At 38.1% G+C, this 24,211-nt stretch overlaps 1 protein-coding gene across 1 annotated transcript in view; it reads right to left on the bottom strand.

Annotated features, from left to right (window-relative positions):
* Window positions 1-24,211, bottom strand: part of OTOGL (otogelin like) — a gene marked incomplete at both ends in the record, with an annotated part of 156,347 nt that overhangs the window by 42,918 nt on the left and 89,218 nt on the right. The window contains 7 exons of the mRNA XM_079714238.1: window positions 87-264; window positions 3,400-3,458; window positions 12,937-13,005; window positions 13,314-13,393; window positions 17,885-18,002; window positions 19,982-20,260; window positions 22,236-22,403. Of these exons, the coding sequence (XP_079570364.1) occupies window positions 87-264; window positions 3,400-3,458; window positions 12,937-13,005; window positions 13,314-13,393; window positions 17,885-18,002; window positions 19,982-20,260; window positions 22,236-22,403 (951 nt within the window). The remainder of the gene's footprint in view (window positions 1-86; window positions 265-3,399; window positions 3,459-12,936; window positions 13,006-13,313; window positions 13,394-17,884; window positions 18,003-19,981; window positions 20,261-22,235; window positions 22,404-24,211) is intronic.

Genomic DNA, 24,211 nt, shown 5'->3' with positions numbered 1-24,211 from the left:
TTTGTCTTGATGAGGTGATTGCTTCAAAAAATATAATAATCTCCCCCAATTAAAAATTTATTGCCATGTAAGGAATGCAGACTTACACGGACATTCCCACTCAGGGCAGCAAATATCGCTGTTCACTTGAACAGGTCTTCCCCGGAAACCACAGTCAGGCATTTCTATGTCCTTTGGGCAATTAAGAGACCAGTTGTACAACTTCCATTCCATATTAAGACATATATATTGGGTACAATTATAAACAGGATCAAATTGTTGAGGCTGTTAATAAAAAAGAAAATTAATGCATATTTTTCCATTTTCAACTAATGTTTTAAATTAATTTTTAAATTTCCCATTCACGTTGCTTATAGTGTACATTCCCTAAATACAAAAGCTTTTGAAAGATGAACAATTAAAATTTCACTACAGCTTTTTGTTGAGGTATCCTCTCTGAAATACTCAGTATGAACTTCATTTAAACTTTACCTTAATATTGATTTGATTATCAGAATTGCCCAGATACCCAACTTCTGAGCAAACTGAAGTCTTGTCCTAAATTGTCTAGATTAGTGCTTTACAAGCAGACTTATACAGTGGCAGTCAACCTTTCATATTATGTTGTATAAAGCTAGTATATGATTAAGACTTCTGTTAATGTCAGTTTAAAAAAATTACAACTTAATATTATCCAAATATTTCATTAAAAATCAAATGTGATATCAGTTTGACAGCACCTGGACAGAATTATAAATTACTTTTTATATATAGCTCACAGACTTCTAGATAAATAAATAAAAAATAAATAAGTGGTAGTTTTTTTATAAATTACATTCTATATAAATTATAGTAATAACTATAGCAATGATAAATAATATAACACTTATTATGCTCCAGACATTGTTCTAATTAGTCCATTTTATTCCCACAAAAACACCCTCTGAGGTAGGAGCTAATATTTTTCCCTATTTCATAGATAGAAAATCAGGTTTAAGGTCAAATTAACTTGCCCTGAGTTTCATAGCTAGTAAATAGTAGAGTCAGAACTTAAATTCAGGCATTGTTGCCCTGAAAACCAGTGCTCTTAACCACTACTCTATACTGCATCTCAGGGGATGGAGGAAGAAAAATTAACATCTATTTAGCACCTATTATGTATCATGCACTATTAAAGTAGCTTTTTTCATTTAATTCTCCCTAAATTTCATGGGTCAGTTTCTATCATTCCAGTGTTATACATGATAAAAAACAAGGATAAGAGAGGGTAAACAGTTTTCTAAATAGTGAGACTATTAAGAGAGGACTTCTCAATTTAAAAGCCAGAAGTAGGCAAATAGTCAAGTTGAGTCTTGCAAAATTTTCTGTGTATAAATTGTATCAACTCCCAGAAAATGAAAGGAGATAGAAGAAAACTAAAACGCCTAAACAACACCTAAACCACCTAAAGAATCTATACCTTCCACTCTACTGAAAGAATCTTTAACAAGGTCACCAATGAACTCCACATTGCTAAATTCAATGATCAATTCTCAGACCTCATCTAGCTGACCTGTTAACATATTTAGTATAGCTTATTACTCCATCTTCCTTAATATTTTCTTTCCTTGGCTTCCAGATCACCTACAATCTCCTCCATTTTCTCCTATTTCAGTGGTTAATATCCTTTGCATGTTTGTCATTGTTTCTCAATCTGTTGAAGCTGTAGTGACCCTTCTCTCTTCCCTGTCTTCACTCAATCCCTTTGTGATCTCATCTAATCCCACAATTTTAAATACCCTTTATCCACTGAGAATTACAAAAATTTCATCTTAACTTGACCTCTACCCTAAACTCCACTTGTGTTCACCAGATCTGTGTACCCATAGCTTTTTGATGGCTAAGAGGAATCTTAACCTTTACGTGGCAAAACTGAACTCCTGACGATACCCACCTCAGACCTTCACTTCCCACAATTTCCCCATCCTGATTAACGCCAACTTTATCCTTCAGTTGTTCAAGGCAAAACTCTTAGAATCCTTAATGCCTCTTTTTCATTCACACCTCACATCTAATTCTTCAGAAATTTCTGTAGCCTCTACCTTCAGAGTAGATGGAGAACCCAGACATGTCTCACCATCTCCAATGCTATCACCTGGTCCAGATCACCATCAATCTCTTGCCTAAATTCCTGCAATAGCCTCCTAACTGGTTCTATTGTCTCTTTACACCCTACTCTCAACACAGCAGCTAAAATGATCCTGAAACAGATCAGATGATAGAATTCCTCTGCTCAGCAATCTCCCTTTTCTCTTCCTGTGTCATTTAGAATGAAAGCCACAGTCTTCACAATCACCCACAAGGCCCTACATAATCTAGTTTATTTCCTACTATTTCCTACTATTATTACATATTCTAATCTATTTCCTACTATTTTACCCCTTGCTACCCTTTTATTGTTTTAAGACGTTAGGTACATTCTCAGCTCAGGGCCTTTGCACTTGGCTGTGGCCCCTCTGCCTGGAATGCTGGTGCCCTGGTTCTTTGCGTGGTTCACTCTTTCACTTCTTCAGATTTTCTGCTCTAAAGTAACAGTCATTTTCTCAGTGAGGATCGGTGAGGGTCATTTCATTGAAAATAGTTTTATTTTTTTCCTGAGCAGCAATCTCTAGCGTTTTACATAACTTGGTAATTTATTTTGCTTATTGGCTGTTTCAGAATCCAATAAAATGTAAACTCCATGAAAGAAGGAATTTTTGCCTGCTTTTATGTTGTTTTATTTATGGTACCTGAATAATTCCTAGCCAGAAATAGTGCTAAATAAAAATTGGTTGAATAAATCATTGGTTTATCAGAACAAGTAGCATATTTGGAATAAGGAGATAATTTCTCAACTTTCAGCCAAGACAATTACTAGCTCTGGGATTCAATGACCTTATCTTTTTTTGCTTACTAGCATATATTTGTCATCTTGCACAGTGCCCGGCATATAGTAGCTGCTTAATAAATATTTTTGAATGCCCAAAGAGAAGCCCACAATATGCTCTTTATTATTATAAAGAATTATTATCATTAAAGAATTATTAAAGAAACATAATTAAGTTAATAAATTATCCAATTAATAAATCAATAAATAAAAGTATTAAGTTATCACACGTAATTATTATTACACCTATCACACAATTACTACTATTAAGGAATCATCCTTAAGACTTCATTTGCATTTTATTTGTTTTTCTTAGTGTGACCAGAGTCTAATTACTAAGAAATATCTGACAGTTAAGGAAATAAAATTGTTAAAATGTAATGCTTATTAAATTTAGCAAAGAAAGACTAGAGAGCATACCAAAAGAAGTTTAATAGCATCTGGATAGTGATACAGAAACATGAATAGACACAATAAGGAAATGACAAATAGCTGAAGAGATTACTCAGTCATACCTCACATTCCAAACCTGTCGTAGGTGTTAGCTTGTCAAATGGAGTAGTCATTTCTGGACCTGAAGGAAATGAAGAGGTCCCCTGCATTAGTGGAGTGGTATTGATCATATATAAAATTCATTTGTGATAGAGACCATGCTAAGAAATTTTATATAGATTATTTCATTTAATTCTAACAAGAACCCTGTGAAGTAGATAATAATATTATTGTCATTTTACAGATAAGGAGACTAAGGTGTAGAGAGGTAAGCTGGTAAGTGTCAGAGGGAGAATTTGAACTTGGCAATTTTGATTCCAGAGCACTGGCTTTTAAGCACCATCCTAGAAACATCTTCACTGCCTTGTTGGTGTCAACAAATTTGTTTGAACAGGTAGAAATATCAATGGTATCACTAAAGATTGCTCAGGAGTTACAAATTTTGTTGCATTTCTAAAATGAGTAGTGAGGTTGATTCATTGCCCTGGTGAATCTCTAAAATGTTTTCCTTGCAAGCAGAATAGTTGATGCTGTGAACTATTGGAGACCCCAGTTGGTGGGTATGGTGAAGGAGTTATCCATGGAAAGGGAAAACACAACTGGTAAACACATTTGTAAGACTTCTTCCAAAGCTTTTTGTTAGTACTAAAGGTACCTCTAAAATATTCAAAGTCTGAAGGACTGTAGAAGAGTGAAAATGAATGGCTGAAATTTTGTCTAGCTGTAACTGCGGCGTCCATTGTTGATACCATCTAAAAATGACTATATTAGTTTCCTATAACTGCTGTTCACAAATTATTACAAATTTCGTGTTTTGAAACATCACCAAATTATTATCTTGTGGTTCTGGAAGTCCGAAGTCCTAAAATCAAGACATCAGCAAGGGCTGTACTCCTTCTGGAGCCCCTATGGAAGAATCTGTTTCCTCGCCTTTTCCAACTATGGATTGCCTGAATACTTTGACTCATGGTCCCTTCTTCCATCTTCAAAGCCACAGAATAATATCTTCAAATCTCAATTTCTCTCTCTCTCTCTTTCTCTCCCTCCCTCCCTTTCTCCTTCCCTGCTGATTCTGACATGTGACACCTTCTCTGACTCTGACCCTCCTCCTTCTCTTTTATAAGGACCCTTGTGATTACATTGGGCTCACGTGGATAATCCAGGATAACTTCCCCATCTCAAAATTGTTAACTGTATGACATCTGCAAAGTCCCTTTAGCATGTAAGGTCCCATATTTATAAATTCTGGGGATTAAGACATGGACATCTTTGGAGGGCCATTATTCAGCCTACCACAATGACATTAGACAAAACTTTTATTTTTTTGTTAAATAAATTCCATAAATAACCTTAATTTTGTACTTATTTTATGGCTTCTAACTTACAAAATAAATGAAGTAGAATAAAAATTCCCATTGCTTGGTCTTATAAACAGTGTTCATGGTATATTAGATGTTGTATCTTCTAGAGAATACGATATTTTTTCAGACGTAAATATCTTCATTTCCATCATCATAAGTGTTTGAGCAAAGTAATAGGAGACAAAGTTCCAGCCCAGAGCAAGCACAGAGTCATGAAAAATTCTGATAACTGGGGGTCTGAGTGGTCTCAGCAATAAAGTAGTCCATTGTTTTCTAAAATCATCAATGGGTTATAAGCACTGTCTTGGGGTAGAATTATAATAATCAAGCTTGTCATAATAACTATAGCTTTGTAGTAAGTTTTAAATTGGAAAGTATGAGTCCTACAACTTTGTCCTTTTTCAAGATTATTTTGGCTATTATAGGTTCCCTGCATTTCCATATGAATGTAGGGTCAGTTTGTCAATTTCTGCAAAGAAGTAACTGGGATTTTGATAGGTATTGCATTAAAACTGTAAATAAAATTTGGGAGCATAGTCATTTTAGCAATATTAAATCTTCCAGGAACATGAGATGGCTTTCCATTTATTTTGATCTTCCTAATTCCTTCAATAACATTTTGTAGTTTTCATTGTACAAGTCATATACTTCTTTTGCCAAATGTATTCCTACATAATTTATGCTACTGTAAATAGAATTGCTTTCTTCATTTCATTTTTAGATTGTTCATTGCTAGTACATAGAAACACAACTGATTTTAGTCACTGGTCTTTTTTTTCTGTAAGTTTGTTGATGTATAACTATGTGCCCATTAATTAGTGCTAACAGGTTTTAGTGGATACTTTAGAATAATCTGTATACAGGATCATATCATCTACAAATAAAAATAATTTTACAGGGTAGTTTTCTTAATTCTGGGGGTCATGGAGTAAAATCTGTCTCCCCAGTATAGTGACCGTGGTACTTTAAATTGTTTTAGATGTTTAAAATATACAATGACTATTGATTTGGGGGGATATTACAGAATGCAAAGTAGACAGCAGTACTTAGAGGAATTAACAGTGTATGTCCCAGATCTAGTACATGCAGTGTTATTCTAAACTTATTCACTCCGTAGATTATACAACACAGGGAAAGTACCACCAGCCCCTCTCAAAATATGCTTTAAACTATACTAAATTCACTGATGCCTAAAATGTTACAGCAGTAGAGTAATTCCTCGTCTCTACGGTGCTAACAACAAGACCTCTCTCTTAGCTTTCTCATAAAGACTAAATACATGCGAAGTCCGTACTCCAATACCTGACACATAGTAAGTACTCAGTAAATGGTAGCTATTAAGAATAGGAGTAATGAGTTGGGGAGGAACCAAGATGGCGGAGTAGAAGGACGTGCTCTCACTCCCTCTCGCGAGAACACCAGAATCACAACTAGCTGCTGGACAATCATTGACAGGAAGACACTGGAACTCACCAAAAAAGATACCCCACATCCAAAGACAAAGGAAAAGCCACAATGAGACAGTAGGAGGGGCGCAATCACAGTAAAATCAAATCCTATAACTGGTGGGTGGGTGACTCACAGACTGGAGAACACTTATACCACAGAAGTCCACCCACTAGAGTGAAGGTTCTGAGCCCCTCGTCAGGCTTCCCATCCTGGGGGTCCGGCAACGGGAGGAGGAATTCCTAGAGAACTAGACTTTGAAGCCTAGTGGGAACTGATTGCAGGACTTCGACCAGACTGGGGGAAAGAGAGACTCCACCCCTAGAGGGCACACACAAAGTAGTGTGTGCAATGGGACACAGGGGAAGGAGCAGTGACCCCATAGGAGACTGAACCAGACCTACCTGCTAGTGTTGGACGGTCTCCTGCAGAGGCAGGGGGTGGCTCTGTTTCACCGTGGGGACAAGGACACTGGCAGCAGAAGTTCTGGGAAGTACTCCTTGGCGTGAGTCCTCCCAGAGTCTGTCATTAGCCCCACCAAAGAGCCCAGGTAGGTTCCAGTGTTGGGTTGCCTCAGGCCAAACAACCAACAGGGAGGGAACCCAGCCCCACCCAACAGCAGACAAACGGATTAAAGTTTTACTGAGCTCTGCCCACCACAGCAACACTCAGCTCTACCCACCACCAGCCCCTCCCATCAAGCCTCTTAGATAGCCTCATCCACAAGAGGGCAGACAGCAGAAGCAAGAACTACAATCCTGCAGCCTGGCATGATATACAGTGGCATGATATACTCTACCCAGCAAGTATCTCATTCAGATTCGATGGAGAAATCAAAAGCTTTACAGACAAGCAAAAGCTAAGAGAATTCAGTACCACCAAACCAGCTCTACAACAAATGCTAAAGGAGCTTCTCTAAGTGGGAAACACAAGAGAAGAAAAGGACCTACAAAAACAAACACGCCCAAAATTAAGAAAATGGTATTAGGAACATACATATCGATAATTACCTTAAATGTGAATGGATTAAATGCTCCAACCAAAAGACACAGTCTTGCTGAATGGACACAAAAACAAGACCCATATATATATATGCTGTCTACAAGAGACCCACTTCAGACCTAGGAACACATACAGACTGAAAGTGAGGGGATAGAAAAAGGTATTCCATGCAAACGGAAATCAAAAGAAAGCTGGAGTAGCTATACTCATATCAGATAAAATAGACTTTAAAATAAAGAATGTTACAAGAGACAAGGAAGGACACTACATAATGATCAAGGGATCAATCCAAGAAGAAGATATAACAATTATAAATATATATGCACCCAACATAGGAGCTCCTCAACACATAAGGCAACTGCTAACAGCTATAAAAGAGGAAATTGACAGTAACACAATACTAGTGGGGGAATTTAACACCTCACTTACAATAATGGACAGATCATCCAGACAGAAAATTAACAAAGAAACACAAGCTTTAAATGACACAATAGATCCGATAGATTTAGTTCATATTTATAGGACTTTCCATTCAAAAATAGCAGATTACACTTTCTTCTCAAGTGCGCATGGAACGTCCTCCAGGATAGATCACATCTTGGGTCACAAATCAAGCCTCAGTAAATTTAAGAAAATTGAAATCATATCAAGCATCTTTTCTGACCAAAACGCTATGAGATTAGAAATGAATTACAGGGAAAAAAACGTAAAAACACAAACACATGGAGGCTAAACGATATGTTACTAAATAACCAAGAGATCACTGAAGAAATCAAAGAGGAAATCAAAAAATACCTAGAGACAAATGACAATGAAAACACGACGATCCAAAACCTATGGGATGCAGCAAAAGAAGTTCTAAGAGGGAAGTTTATAGCAATACAAGCCTACCTCAAGAAACAAGAAAAATCTCAAATAAAAAATCTAACCTTACACCTAAAGGAACTAGAGAAAGAAGAACAAACAAAACCCAAAGTTAGCACAAGGAAAGAAATCATAAAGATCAGGGCAGAAATAAATGAAATAGAAACAAAGAAAACAATAGCAATAAAACTAAAAGCTGGTTCTTTAAGAAGGTAAACAAAATTGATAAACCATTAGCCAGACTCATCAAGAAAAAGAGGGAGAGGACTCAAATCAATAAAATTAGAAATGAAAAAGGAGAAGTTACAACAGACACTGCAGAAATACAAAGCATCCTAAGAGACTACTACAAGCAACTCTATGCCAATACAATGGACAACCTGGAAGAAATGGACAAATTCTTAGAAAGGTATAACCTTCCCAGACTGAATCAGGAAGAAATAGAAACTATGAACAGCCCAATCACAAGTAATGAAATTGAAACTGTGACTAAAAATCTTCCAACAAACGAAAGTCCAGGACCAGATGGCTTAACAGGTGAATTCTATCAAACATTTAGAGAAGAGCTAGCACCTATCCTTCTCAAACTCTTCCAAAAAATTGAAGAGGAAGGAACACTCCCAAACTCATTCTATGAGGTCATCATCACCCTGATACCAAAACCAGACAAAGATACTACAAAAAAAGAAAATTACAGACCAATATCACTGATGAATATAGATGCAAAAATCCTCAACAAAATACTAGCAAACAGAATCCAACAACACATTAATAGTATCATACACCACGATCAAGTGGGATTTATCCCAGGGATGCAAGGATTCTTCAGTATATGCAGGTCAATCAATGTGATGCACTATATTAACAAAATGAAGAATAAAAACCATTTGATAGGGCTTCCCTGGTGGCACAGTGGTTGAGAGTCCGCCTGCCGTTGCAGGGGACATGGGTTCGTGCCCCGATCCGGGAAGATCCCACATACCGCGGAGTGGCTAGGCCCGTTAGCCATGGCCGCTGAGCCTGTGCGTACAGAGCCCGTGCTCCGCAACGGGAGAGGCCACAACAGTGAGAGGCCTGCGTACCGCGAAAAAAAAACCAAAAAAATACATATGATCATCTCAATAGATGCAGAAAAAGCTTTTGACAAAATTCAACACCCATTTATGATAAAAACTCTCCAGGAAGTGGGCATAGAGGGAAACTACCTCAACATAATAAAGGCCATTTACAACAAACCCACAGCAAACATCATTCTCAATGGTGAAAACCTGAAAGCATTTCCTCTAAGAGCAGGAACGAGACAAGGATGTCCACTGTCACCACTATTATTCAACATAGTTTTGGAAGTCCTAGCCACGGCAATCAGAGACAAAAAGAAATAAAAGGAATACAAATTGGAAAAGAAGAAGTAAAACTGTCACTGTTTGCAGATGACATGATACTATACATAGAGAATCCTAAAAATGTCACCAGAAAACTACTAGAGCTAACCAATGAATTTGGTAAAGTTGCAGGATACAAAGTTAATGCACAGAAATCTCTTGCATTCCTATACACTAATGATGAAAAATCTGAAAGAGAAATTATGGAAACACTCCCATTAACCATCGCAACAAAAAGAATAAAATACCTAGGAATAAACCTACCTAGGGAGACAAAAGACCTGTATGCAGAAAACTATAAGACACTGATGAAAGAAATTAAAGGTGATACCAACAGATGGAGAGATATACCATGTTCTTGGATTGGAAGAATCAATATTGTGAAAATGACTATACTACCCAAAGCAATCTACAGATTCAATGCAATCCCTATCAAATTACCAATGGCATTTTTTACAGAACTAGAGCAAATCATCTTAAAATTTGTATGGAGACACAGAAGATCCCGAATAGCCAAAGCAGTCTTGAGGGAAAAAAAAACGAAGCTGGAGGAATCAGACTCCCTGACTTCAGACTATACTACAAAGCTACAGTAATCAAGACAATATGGTACTGGCACAAAAACAGAAACATAGATCAGTGGAACAAGATAGAAAGCCCAGAGATAAACCCACGCACCTACGGTCAACTAATCTATGACAAAGGAGGCAAGGATATACAATGGAGAAAAGACAGTCTCTTCAATAAGTGGTGCTGGGAAAACTGGACAGCTACGTGTAAAAGAATGAAATTAGAGTGGCTTCCTTGGTGGCGCAGTGGTTAAGAATCTGCCTGCTGGTGCAGGAGACACGGGTTTGAGCCCTGTTCCGGGAAGATCCCACATGCCACGGAGCAGCTGGGCCCGTGTGCCGCGAGTGCTGAGCCCACGTGCCACAACTACTGAAGCCCGTGAGCCTGCAGCCCGTGATCCGCAACAAGAGAAGCCACCACAATAAGCATGTGCACCGCAACAAAGAGTAGCCCACACTCTCCACAACTAGAGAAGGCCCGCACACCCCAACGAAGACCCAATGCAGCCAAAAATAAGTAAAATAAATAAATTATTTTAAAAAAGGAATGAAATTAGAACACTCCCTAACACCATGCACAGAAATAAACCCAAAATGGATTTGAGACCTAAATGTAAGACCGGACACTATAAAACTCTTAGAGGAAAACATAGGAAGAACACACCTTGACATAAATCATAGCAAGATGTTTTTTGATCCACCTCCTAGAGTAATGGAAATAAAAACAAAAATAAACAAATGAGACCTAATGAAACTTAAAAGCTTTTGCACAGCAAAGGAAACCATAAACAAGATGAAAAGACAACCCTCAGGGGCTTCCCTGGTGGCGCAGTGGTTGAGAGTCCGCCTGCCGATGCAGGGGACACGGGTTCGTGCCCCGGTCCGGGAAGATCCCACATGCTGTGGAGCGGCTGGGCCCGTGAGCCATGGCCACTGAGCCTGCACGTCCGGAGCCTGTGCTCCGCTACGGGAGAGGCCACAACAGTGAGAGGCCCGTGTACCACAAAAAAAAAAAAAAAAAAAAAAGATTGATGGCTAATAAGAACCTGCTGTATAAAAAAACAAACAAACAAACAAAAAGAAACAACTAATACTAAACTTTCTTTGGGTTATTTGTATGGAAATATGTTAATATAAATGATTCAGACATTACATGAAATTTCTAAAAATCTTATATGTTCTGGTATAATGTTATAAGTCATAATTCTAGTTATTACTTTAAAATGTATATCTCAGAAATAACTAAATTTCCTTGTCAATTGCATTATTATGAACTTTCATCAAATCTTTAACCATGGTCATTTTTAAGTCTTTTGTCATTTACAGACGGTTCTGGGTGTACTCTGATGCCCTATAAAAGGGTTTCATCTTCAAGGAATTCATGGAAAAGACTCTAACAAGTACAGGTTTCTGGTAACTGACTATACTGCTGAACTGAATGAATAAGCATTTTCAGAACTCTTACGGAAAACTGATGAATTCATAAAAGTCCTAACAAAAGATCAAGATGAAAAAAAAATTAATTACATGGGACTGAGTGAACTGGTGAGGATGATTATAATCTTTGTGACTTTCTGTTTGAATAAAAAAAAAAAAACCCACAAGGACTCAGAGACAAAAACTATACAAATCAATTTTCACTGCAAAGTAAAGGAGCTGTTACAGTGGAGGATTACTGGACTGAATGTCAATATTATGACATAGTATGAATGTGTTTCGTGTTTGGTAATTGCAATCATTGTTGCTTTTGTTGTGGTCATGCATTTACAATGCTTGGTGTCAGTTTATTTATCTCTTGTAAAAATAAAATACAGTGTGTGTGTGTGAAAAAAATAAAAATAAAAAAATAAATATCATAATTAAAAAAAAAAGAATAGTAGTAATAGCGATGATGGTAGTGAGACTATTATTTGGAAGATGTCACAGGACTTATTAAAATCCTCCAGTGATTCGCCATGGCCTTCAGAAAAAAACACAAACCCAACAACTTTCCTGTCATGGGCTGTTTGTGATCTGGCCTCTAAACATCTCTTCCACGCCATCTCTTGGCACAATTCCCCCACACCACACTCTCAAGGTGCGATGACCTGCTTGAAGCCCCTCTGTGTGACGGGTTCCCTCTCGGCTGCAGGCCTTTGCACGTGCACACACTTCCTCCTTCTCCTAGCTATCCACCTCTGACCTTCTGTTACCCAACTGAGACCACACGTCCGGCATAAGACCCCTCCTGCTTACCGCTTGGACTTACTCCTACTGTACTATCACGAAAGCCTATGGACTACTCGCTGTTTTAGGGTTGGAGCTGTGACTTGTTCACCATTCTCCCTTCCTCCCTCCTCCCCACCCCCAGTGTCAGGACAGTACCTGGCAGTGTTGACACTCAATGAAAGCTTGTCAAACATATTTAAAGAATAAATATCTGAATTTTTCTAAATTATAACCCCAGGAGATATAATACATTAGGTTTGTCAAGCCTCACTGTGAGTGGATTTATTCAATCCTTTCCTGAGGCAAGTTTCACAGTGAGGGAGCGAAGTGAGGGTTTGAGCCCAGAATGCCTCCTCCAGAGGCTGGGAGAGAACACAGGAATGAGAATAAAGGTGCTTAAAGGATGACTTCATTTGCCTTAAGGTCTCTTCAGCATCAACTTAGTCACTGTGAAAATTTAATCAGGATTTAGCAAAAGGTAAATGCTAGGCAAAAATGTGAGGGAAGTTCTTATTATCTATACTAACTGAAATGGGACAGAGGTGGACCAAATGTAGAAGCCATTCTGAAAATGTGGCTTGTGGATCCAGTGAACAGCTACTTAGTGAGACCAAAGTGACTCCTGGGTTCTCTCGCGGATGCGATAGTACTAACACCAGCAGCTGTTTAGGAGTGCCAAGATTTAAATTACATTATGCTACGTTTAGTGTCTAAAGTTGTAACGATACTTGTAAACACGGGTAGAGATGGCTTACCTGGAGAAATTAATGCTGGTTCTGTGGGAATCAGAGGTATGCCTACAAAGAAGCAAAGATACTCTTCTTTAATCTGTTTTGCTTAAAGTGAAGCCCATATAGTTCATATAAGGATGTTTAGCTTTAAGGAAAATATTTGGGGAGAGAGGATGCAGGAGGAATGTGAGAGCAAAGACTTACATGGTTTAGAAAGTAATTCAGAATCCAAAAACTTTGAAAAGGACAATGAATAAGAATCTCATGAAAGTTTACTGTCTGTCTAAAACTTCTGTTTATAATCACTTGCCATCATATAAAAAATATTCAAGTATTTTCCTTTTCAGAATAAGTGAAGTAAGGTTCACACTTACAGTCTTCTGGGTAAACACATTTGAGAGTGACTTCATCAAGGATCATACTTTTAGGGCAGTAGGGCAAGCATCCTTCAACACTTTAGATGAAAAAAAATTAAAGTAAGAAAACAATTTTAATATAAACATATATTACATTTAATGTAGGAAACTCAGATACAGTTTGCCTAAACTTCTTCTATTCTCCTTGTCAAGCACTAAGCGGTGCTCTGCTTGCTATTATCCCATCGCACCTCATTGTAGGAAATCACAAGCTAGTGGACGATAAAGAAATATTCATGACTGAGGCAGAATCTGAACACAGAATACTCAAAACATACACTTATGTTTGGGACACACTAAGGCCGTGTTCTGTAATTGTGATTTTACTCTATGTTCATCATACTGTTACTTTCCTATACTCCCCCACATATAAGCAGAGAGACACACTCTTTGAATATCCATAAGGATGTTGGTAGAACAAAAACAGAATGCTCAGGGGCTCTCCCTGCTTATTATTAAGCCCTGGAGTCATTGAAAAGTAATTAGACATCTCTGGGTGGCAGAGATGGAGGTGGGACATGGTTGCTCTTCTCTGAGAACAGCGAAGGGGGCTGGCAGAGGCTGCAGTTCTCAAGAGCCTCAGGGCCTGTGCCCCAAACAGTGGCCGTGCTCTGGGAGGAGGTGGTTGTAGATGAGCCTAAAGAGACTGAATTTCAAGCCCCAAAACGTCTGGTCTTGTGTGTGGCACATGAAATCAGGAGGCCCACATTTCAAGAAGCATGGGCTTGGGAATCGGGTGCCAAAAACAGGCAGGACCACCCTGAATGCTTATCCTCTAAGGGAATGAAGCCAAGAGAATGACTGAGGTAAAGTCTTCCTTCTCGTCCAGTTGGGGCTCAGAGTCCAATTTATTCTGATTCAAGAGAAATATATCCTTCATGTACCGCCAATTATTAGATTCATACCTGCTAGAGAGAGTTACTGTGCATATAGTTTAAAAAAGGCTTGCTTGTCTGCCTCTCAAATACACCAGCAGGCTATGATACTATTTTTAATATTTTAAAACATTTCCTTTTGCCTTATCTATAAAGTAAAAAATTTGGACCAAAAATACAGCCCCTTTCCAATTCAGTGTGGAAATGAACTAACTTGACACTAGGGGCACGTGTTGCCACCAGAGGGCACTCGTTCATGGAAGGAAATCCAAAACCAAGAGAAGCTAATTTCTCTTTTAACAGAAGACCCTTTGGCCATCTCTTGGATACTTCCTTCACAAATTTTTTTTTAAAAAACATTAACAGCTCAGCTTATGAGACCAATTATTTATTTCATAAAGTGAACTTAAATAATAAAATTTGAACCAGTATATGATATTCCTATCCTACTCTAAACAATGTCAAGCAAAAAAGAAAAAGTTACTAGATTACTGAAAATACTAGAGCCAGTTGATTATCCTCACATTAAATAAACATCATTTTTTTATGCAACTCAATTATTCTGCAGTTGCTTTATGCAAGTCAAAACCACAGCTATCGTTTTAAAATCATCTTCCAAAACCCAGTAACTTGTTCCTTTAAAATGTCATCATGGTTGCACACAGCAGGGTCCTCTTTATTTTGTCATACAACTGGTAATCTAGTCAACTTCTGACTGATAAATATGCCTCAGATGTAGCAGAGTTCTTATAATAGGTATATTATGTAATAGGGATAGCTCTACTCACATATGGGCTCTGTGGTATGCTAGTTGGCATCTTTTCTCATCAAAGTTCTCATTTCCACTAGATATTTTTATTTTCAACACTTGCTATGTGCCAGGAACTGAAATCATCTAGAACAAGCAGGGTGGTTCTGCTGGGGACTGGAAGGAGGCGTGCAGGGCTATGTTGACACGCCAGCTCAGTACTCGAGTCTCCCCTCAGGACTGCAAGTACCAGGGGCAGCCATAATGAGGTGCCTCAGCCCAGGGAACCGGAAGAAGTAGAAAGGAAACAGTGGTGAAGACAGAGATGAGAAACAGTTTGGCAGGGGTGACGTTTCATGCCGAGTCTCTTCTCTGCGTTCTAACTATACCAAAAAAGAAGCTTCGGGGGAGCTACAGACCAAACAATGGAAGCACTGAAGATCTGGGTTCAACCACCCTGGAGACTGGGTGTGCCACAAGACATAAACTAGCCAAATGCCGCTTCAAAATGTAGCTCCATGTCCTGCCCAGTACCAGGGCTGGCCTTGCCCCTCCCTCTTTCTTCCTTCCTCCCCCACGTGCTCTCCTTCCTATGGGGCCCCTGTTATTTCCCCTCCTCCCGATGGCTCCCAGAAGAGACAGGAAATAGGTTTGTGAATGTGGGGGGTCCAAGCGAATGGTGAAGACTTCTTTTCAGAAAGAACTGGTTGTTTTTATTTTTAAGAAAATAAACAGAGATATCATTTCCTTCTCTCTGTTCCCATAGCACCTGTTACCCAACAGGATGTAGTTGTTCAAACTCTGGCTCTGCTGCCTGCAAACTGCCTGGTCTGAGGCAAGTTGCTTCACTTCTCTGTGCCTCGGTTTGTTTTCTCTTCTGAAAATGGGAATAATGAGATTACCAATTGCACAGCACTTAGCACAGTGTGTGTCATGCTGTAAATACTTCAATGTGCTAGTTGCTGTGGTGGTTATTCCTCTAGCCCTCTTTCCCCTGAATTGTCAATTATCTGCTATTGTTCCTGTCTTCTTCCTAAAGACTGTGAGCTCCTTGAAATAAGGGTTACATCTCATTTACTCATATGCCAGAACCTTTTCTAGTGCCAGTGTTTGTCGCAGAGCAGAAGCTCATAAATGACTAATAGAAAATGACTCATTTAAAAATATTCCCTCCTGGGCTTCCCTGGTGGCGCAGTGGTTGAGAGTCCGCCTGCCGATGCAGGGGATGCGGGTTCGTGCCCCGGTCCGGGAAGATCCCACATGCCGCGGAGCAGCTGGGCCCGTGAGCCGTGGCCGCTGAGCCTGCGCGTCCGGAGCCTGTGCTCCTCAATGGGAGAGGCCACAACAGTGAGAGGCCCGCATACTGCAAAAAAAAAAAAAAAAAAAAAAAAAAAAAAAAAAAAAATTCCCTCCTACTACTGTTGCATTTCTCTGTTCTCCTTTAAAACAAAACTCCTTAAAAAAAAAAAAAAAAAAAGCTGTTACATTGCTTATCTCCATTTTGCCTCTTCCTATTATTCTCCAGATCACCAAATCCAACGAACAATTTTCAGTTTGAAATTTAAAATCCTCAAAACCAAATTCCTGGCTTTTCCTCCAAACTGCTCCTCCTAACATCTTCCTTATCTTAGTAAATGGCAACTCAGACCTTCCATTAAATTGAGATCATTCGAGTCTGTTGATATTTGACCAGTTTTGACCACAAAAATGGCGATTTCATATGATTCTGAAACCTACAAAATGCTGAGACCTGAACTGGAGTCCTTAACTCCTCTTTCTCTCATAACTGACGTTGACTCTATCCGTATTCCTTATGGCCCTAAGTTCAAAATATATCCAGAATCTGTTCACTTCCCACATAACCTCCAGGGCTACCAACCCAGTCAAATCCCCGTCGTGTCTGTATTACCGCCCAGTCCTGCCCTGTTCTTCCCCTCACCAAAAGTCAGTGCAACAGCCAGTGTAAACATTTTAAAAGATCCTGTCACTCCTCTGCCCAAAATACACCAGGACGTTACTCAGAGAAAAAGAGTCCTCAGGGCTTCCCTGGTGGCGCAGTGGTTGAGAGTCCGCCTGCCGATGCAGGGGACACGGGTTCGTGCCCCGGTCCGGGAAGATCCCACATGCCGTGGAGCGGCTGGGCCCGTGAGCCATGGCTGCTGGGCCTGCAAGTCCGGAGCCTGTGCTCCGCAATGGGAGAGGCCACAGCAGTGAGAGGCCCGTGTACCGCCCCCCAAAAAAAAAGAGTCCTCACAACAGGCTACAAGGCCCTGTATGATTCACCCACCACTATGATTCTCTGCTCTCTTCTCCTACCTCTCAATTTTGTTCACTTTGCTCCAATTAACTGGCCTCCTTGCTCATCCTCAAGCACACCAAACACATTCCCATCTCAGGACCTTTATACGTTTCTCAGATTAAAAGGCTCTTTCCCCAGATACCCACATGGCTAGTTCCCTCACTTCCTTCACATCTCTTACTAGATGTCGCCTTGTCAGCCTATTCTTCCCTGACCACCCTACATTAATGAGCAAACACACACACACCTGCTTTATGCTCCCTGTTTCCCTTACCTTCCCTTTTTTTCTCCAGAATACATAAGTCCATCTAACAATACATTGCATTATATATTTACATTTTTATTTTTTATTCTTTGCCTCAATGCAACAAAATGTGTAAGCTGCGGAAAGGTAAATACTTTGTTCAATACTGTATCCCTAACAGCTAGAAGAATTGCTGGCATATAGCAGACCCTCAATAACTACTGTTTGAATAAAACAAAATAAATTCGTGAATGAGTATCTAGAACAAATTATTGTTAAGAATTGTTTTAATCTAAAAAAAATCACTGACAGCAGAATCTGCTAATGCTAGAATCTGTTCATGAATGGTTAAACATGACTTACGGTGGAAGAAATTTACATGCTAGAGCTGCGGGGTCACTACACGTTTTAAAACAGGGAGTGGCACAAGGTTCATATCTCCATTCACACATCCTCCTGTAAGGCACTGCTGCCTGGATTTCTGGGGAAAAATGAAATTTAGATTGTGTACAAAAATGGACAGCTTGAAAAATAATGATTTTTGATAGTAAACCTTTAGGGTTTGATCTTTCTTTGATTATAATGCTGTGGAAAAGACAGGGCTATGGGGAATAAAAAGCATTGTAATTGCTTGCTGATCAAAGCATTTCATGCTCAGGTTGAATATCAAAATGTTAGTTTGTCTTCCAAACATTTAAAAAAGCAAGAGGTGCAGGAGGCCAAGGAAAATTCTAAATCTTCTTCCTTTCTTTATGTTTAGTGGGTGTTCATTGATCTATGTATCATGATAATAGCATACACTTGTTTGGAATTTTATTTTTTGCAAAATAATTTTTTGTCCATAATTTTATTTTATCCTTGCAACTATCCTGTTGAGTGGGTATGACCTCCATTTTATAAATGAAGGAATTGAGGCCAAGAGGAGCCAAGTGACTTGCCAAATTCAAACAACTGGAAAAATGGCAAGACCAAAGACATATATATTGTCTGACATCAGACGTAAGGAAAACACCCCATCTTTGTTCTTCTCACAGAATTTAGCTCATTGCCTTGTACACGGTAAGTATGATCTAATGACAAAAATGAATGAATAGGCTTTAATAATACATGCTTGTAGTTCGAAAAACCTTCCTTGACTGAAGATTTTTCTCCTGCACACTCTGCTAATATTTTCCCCTTCCCACATCATAGACCAGTCCTTCTGCAGCAGTCCAAAACTATCTCTGAAGGAGAGAGTTCCATAAGGGAGAAAGTTCAGGAAGCAGGTTATGTTTCTTGGACTTCAGATACGGAATTCAATTCCAAGGTATGAGAAGGAAAATAAGGCTTTCTGGAAGGCATCTATGCATCTAAATATTAAAATACTCATTAGACCTGAGTTACTAGGATCATGGGGCATGAGAGAGGGTTGCTTCCAAGACTAGAATAAACCCCTAGTGTATCCTAGGTTTGGGAAGCCCACAAAGATGAGTTTCTGAGATTCTGATGATGTCATTGGCTGCAGTTGTCCAAAGCTCAGGTAAGGCCACTGGGTCTGGTTCTAATGGAGATTTGTGTATTGGAGAGGAAATAAAGGCTTGCAAAATTCAACTTTTAAGTAAATTCAAGTAAAAATATCACGCTCACTCTATAGAATGTTGTAAAGCCATGTCAGTGACTCTTTTTCTCATGAGTCCAGGAACCCTTCAATAGGCAAAAATTTGAAGCTCAGTTTGAATTTTCTAAAATCCAAAGAGATTTATAGAAATGTATCCACAACAAAAAAAGGCAAATGATTAGCTCTTTTAGACTGACTTAGAAGAGTCTGTTAGAATGAAAAAAATTTGTTTGGGAGACCCAAGGCAGATATCTAGCTCTTAGGTTTTGAAAATAAAGCATGACTTTTAAACACTGAATAAGGCAGTGAGGATTCCTCTCTGAAATTTAGAAAATTCAATAGCTATAGAACAGCAAGGATCTCTAGAAATAAGACCAGGATTCTGCTGAACCAGAAAAATCTTCCAGAGGTCAGTGGAACCGGACTCCGTAGTATTCAAAGAACAGAGATAAACACATTGTCTTTATCATTAAGAATCAAACTATATGAGAAGTTGCCTTCTAATGAAGGTACAAAATTAGACAACAAGGAGACATGGGTAAGTTCTGTTTCCAAAGCCCAGACAGCACTGAAAGTAATCATTGAGACAATCATAAAAATAACATCATTTAAGGCTATTCTAAACAATTTACCACATTAACTTATGTAATACTATAACCCTATGAAGTAGGAATTATTATTTCTCCCATTTTACAGATGCGTAAACTGAGAGGCAGAGAGGTTAAGAAACTTACTAAGGTCATAAAAGGTCATGCAACTAATTATACACATTAAAAATGATTTTTAAATTAAAACCTAATAAATATTCTGTCATTATTTAAGTTATCTACTTAATCTGTATTTGAAGGTCCCAGGAAACATACCTTCTACGCTGAAGCTACTTAAATGTTTAAATTCTTCAGAATCATCATATTTTGATGCTTTGGCACTAGAATCTGTCAGTATGATGAAAAAGCCTTTCTTGCTGTATAACTCAAAAGCACTGTAACCAGGAATCCAGAGGTCCTGATGGTGAAAAAATGTGGCTCTCCGATGAAAGGCTGAATTCACCTCCCACAGTTTCAGAATAAGAGTGTCATCATCATGGACATAGAGAAAGTAGTTTGGCCTTTCAGCAGATTCCAAGGAAACAAGTGTCAATGCTGTAAAACAGAGCAGTGTTTGACAACTCCCTGGGTTCTCTGGAGAAGGCAGATCATCAGCACTGGCATTATAAAATTCATTTATAAAGCTGACAAAAACAGAACTGCACAATTGTCATACATAGTTAATGCCAATCTCAAAGATTTCAGAAATGAATTATAAGATCTCTAAAGGAAAAAGTAGTATTTTAATGTAATGCATAAAGTGACAGCTCCAAAAATAATCAGTCTTTGATAAGTTCCATTTTTTAAATAATTGATCATGTCTTTGGGGGAAAAAAAGAAGTATCAACTTAGGACCCCAGAATGTACAATTCCATACAAAGAGTTGAATAGTTAATTGGACACACATTTGTACTTGCAAGCTTTAACATTTTCAAATGTACAAAATCTACAAATGGCTAAATTGGATGATAGAAAAGAAAAAGAGAATAGAGAAACAGATCAATTTAAACATGGTGCTGCATTTCAATATCACTGGATTTTTAATGAGCAAATGTTCTTGCAAGTGATTACTGCATGAAGAAAAGACTATTTGCTCAACATTATTGTCTATTTCCCAAGAGATGATAAGAAAGCTAACGAACAACTACAAGGCATTTGAGAACTGCCATGCTTTTTTTGTTATGTGCTTTAAAAGTTTCCCTTAGGGCTTCCCTGGTGGCGCAGTGGTTGAGAGTCTGCCTGCCGATGCAGGGGACACGGGTTCGTGCCCCGGTCCGGGAAGATCCCACATGCCGTGAAGCGGCTGGGCCTGTGAGCCATGGCCGCTGAGCCTGCGCATCCGGAGCCTGTGCTCCGCAATGGGAGAGGCCACAACAGTGAGAAGCCCGCATACCGCAAAAAAAAAAAAAAAAAAAGAAAAAAAAAGTTTCCCTTATATTTATAAAACCCATGGCATAAGTTTCTTCATTGAGATTTTAGATTTAATTTCTTAAACCTTAATTTCTTTCGGTCTTAATTCCTTAATTTAAATGTACTAGGATTTTTCTATTAAAAAATTAATTTTTGTAAATCATACAATGAAGAGCTCTCTCAAATCCAATAAACGATTCCAAAGGCATTTATTGTGTCCTAAAACTTACAAACCCCTCTGCTGAGCACTGGAAGATGCAAAGAAAAAAGATATTTTTATAAGAGAAAAAATATATAACTAATATATAAATTAGAACTTTAGACTGTGATAGGTGTTTTCACAGATTAAAAAGAATTAAAGGAGCTCTTTTTACAAGAATGGAGCAATTTATTTTAACTGGAAAATCAGGAGATTTCTCTGAATAAGCGAAACTTAAGTCAGATTCATTCATTCAATAAATATTTCCTAAGTTTACAGAACACACCATGCATGGTTCTAAGCAGGTTCTAATAGTAACAATGTAGCCTGAACATCATGGATCAGAAGGGGACACTAACCACCAGGCAGAACAGGTGCCAAGTGGATACGACCAGTATAGATCTACAGGGGCAAACCAGTAAATGTGGTGCCAGGTACCACGACAGACAAGGCCACGTAAGAAAAACAGACCATCTCAATGACTATCTAGACTTTGATTTATGGTCTTAATTTAACTTGCTTGATATTAAATCACAACTTTTTTTCTTTTATTTTAATCTGGTATGAAAATCTTTCACATGTTAATTATCAGCAGACTATTTTTCAAAAATTTCAAATTCAGTTCTGTGATTAATGCTATGAAAACTGAAGCTGTGCTTTATTTGGGACCAAAAACTCAACCAAACAATTGCAATTCTAATTGCATCTATATATGCCAATAGATAAACAAAGAAATGATTTTATATACAAAAGAGAGAGCTAGTTCGTATACCAGTGTCTTATTTTATTTCAAATCCTTTAGAGCACCTAGAAAAATGTCATAAACATATTAGATTCCCCAATTAATATTTACTGCATGAATAAATGAAAAAAGGTCAATGGAAAACTAAATTCTTACTTTCAGTTGGAAATTATACTTACATGATGCCTTCTCTTTGAAAAGGCCTGGAGTGATCATAAAATTAAAAAATAAATTGCCATGAATACTACTTCTTGGCAGAGAGAAAATGTTTCTACTGGTCATATTGGCCCCCAGGATAAGGCCAGTCTTCCCATAACTTGCCAGCATATATGGTCCTTCTCCAAGCCCTAGTTAAATGCAAATGAGAGAATTATAAGTTGGCATAGGATTTTTACATTTCAAGCTGTCATTTCAATGGAATAAATTATAATACCAAAAAATACTCCGAAAATTATTGAGCATTTAAGCATTCATCAGTAACAAAATAACAACTCTTTTCAAAAAGAATATATTATATTGATTTGGAATATATACATATTTAGAATATGCAGTTTAGAATATATATATACATGACTGCGTATGTGTATATGTATATGTACATGTATACCTAGTGGTGATGGATAAAAGGTTGACTTAAGCTTTCTAGACCTCAAATTTTCTCACCTATTTGAAGATGTTTGTCTAGGTAACCTTTCACTCTAACATTCCAAGACACTAATCTACTCTCAATAAACTTAAGCTTAGTTCTATCAATGGTAAGGTATTTTGATAGTCTTCTAAAAATCATCTCTCCTTAATAGGTTGCATTACATTAACACAGAATTCACTGACATGATATACAATATTTTACTGTTTTGGGGATTACTGAATTTCATCAGTGAGGTATGTCTATAAAGAAGAAAATAAGATGATGCTGAACAGAGAAGTCAAATGTCATTTTACTTATGCTGTCATTTCCGTACACCCAATGGTTTCATATAAAGTGAAAAATATATACTATAGTAACAAAACTACTTAGTGTAGAACCAAACCTGAACAAAGTAGTATTCCTACAAACTTCATCTTATAAAGAAAACTATATAAATTAATTTTAAAATTCACTGATATTAAAAATAAATTGATGCGTTAAGTTTTATGATAATAATGTCAGTTTACCTTCAACCCAATCTCTATGACGTTTAATGTTTTAAAATAAGTGAGGTACTATAAAACTTTGAGGTTTCTTCTGAATTATCTAAATTACATAATTATTACAGATATATGTAGATATTTTACAGATATATGTAGATATTTACATTGTAGGTTATGTAAAATGCTAATATAGGTGCAATAGGTGGTTTCAGAAAAGAACAATCTGGTTGCTCTCAGTGAATTTCACTTTTCCTCTTTTCTCCAATTTTTATCTCAAGGACAGTTTTCCTTTCTCAGCCTACTCTTAAGACGGACGGAAAAAAATTCAAAGAAACCCACAACCTGAGTTTTTTCCCTTTCAGGATGAAGACAAAGCCTAAGAGAAGGGGAGAAGATAATTGGATTAGAGGGTTACAAAGTCTCCCAAACAGGAAGGAGAGCAAGAACCAAAATTTCCATCATGAGGAACAGGAGAAGGTAGGGATTATAGGATGAATCTTTAAGTGCTGTCCCATCCACTGACTCATCAGCTGAGACACTTCACCACTGAGCAGCTAGGGACACTTCTAAGCCATGGGGAAGGAGCTTTAGGAGGGACTCAGACACCCTGAGTGCACATGGAGCTTTGAAAACCTCTGCCCCCCACACCTAGATGGAACTGAGCAGATGCAGTGAAGAATTTCGCTATGAGCCTGGCAGCAATGGACTCCCCACCACTGTTACAAATATATACCCTGCACAGTTTCTCTATGAGCCGAAGTCTACAACACCCAAGAAAACGATATCATTAGTTTCCACCACCAACTAGCTCATTTTCTAGAGAAGACAAGAGCAACACAAACTTCCAAGATGAAAATATACACCAGTTTAGATTTGTGTGAATATGTAAATAATGTACAAATAGGTATATAAACATGTAAATCATGAGATTCAATTCAAAATGAAGACAACATATACAACTACAGCTTGTGGGTTTCAAGCACCCTCACAGATGTCCAAGAGAAGAACAGGAGAAAGGAGATAG

The sequence above is a fragment of the Hyperoodon ampullatus genome (genome assembly GCF_949752795.1).
Source record: "Hyperoodon ampullatus genome assembly, chromosome: 11".
In the NCBI taxonomy this organism is placed as follows: domain Eukaryota; kingdom Metazoa; phylum Chordata; class Mammalia; order Artiodactyla; family Ziphiidae; genus Hyperoodon; species Hyperoodon ampullatus.
Note: the sequence above shows the minus strand (reverse complement) of the source record. Positions and strands in the feature narration are given on the sequence as shown.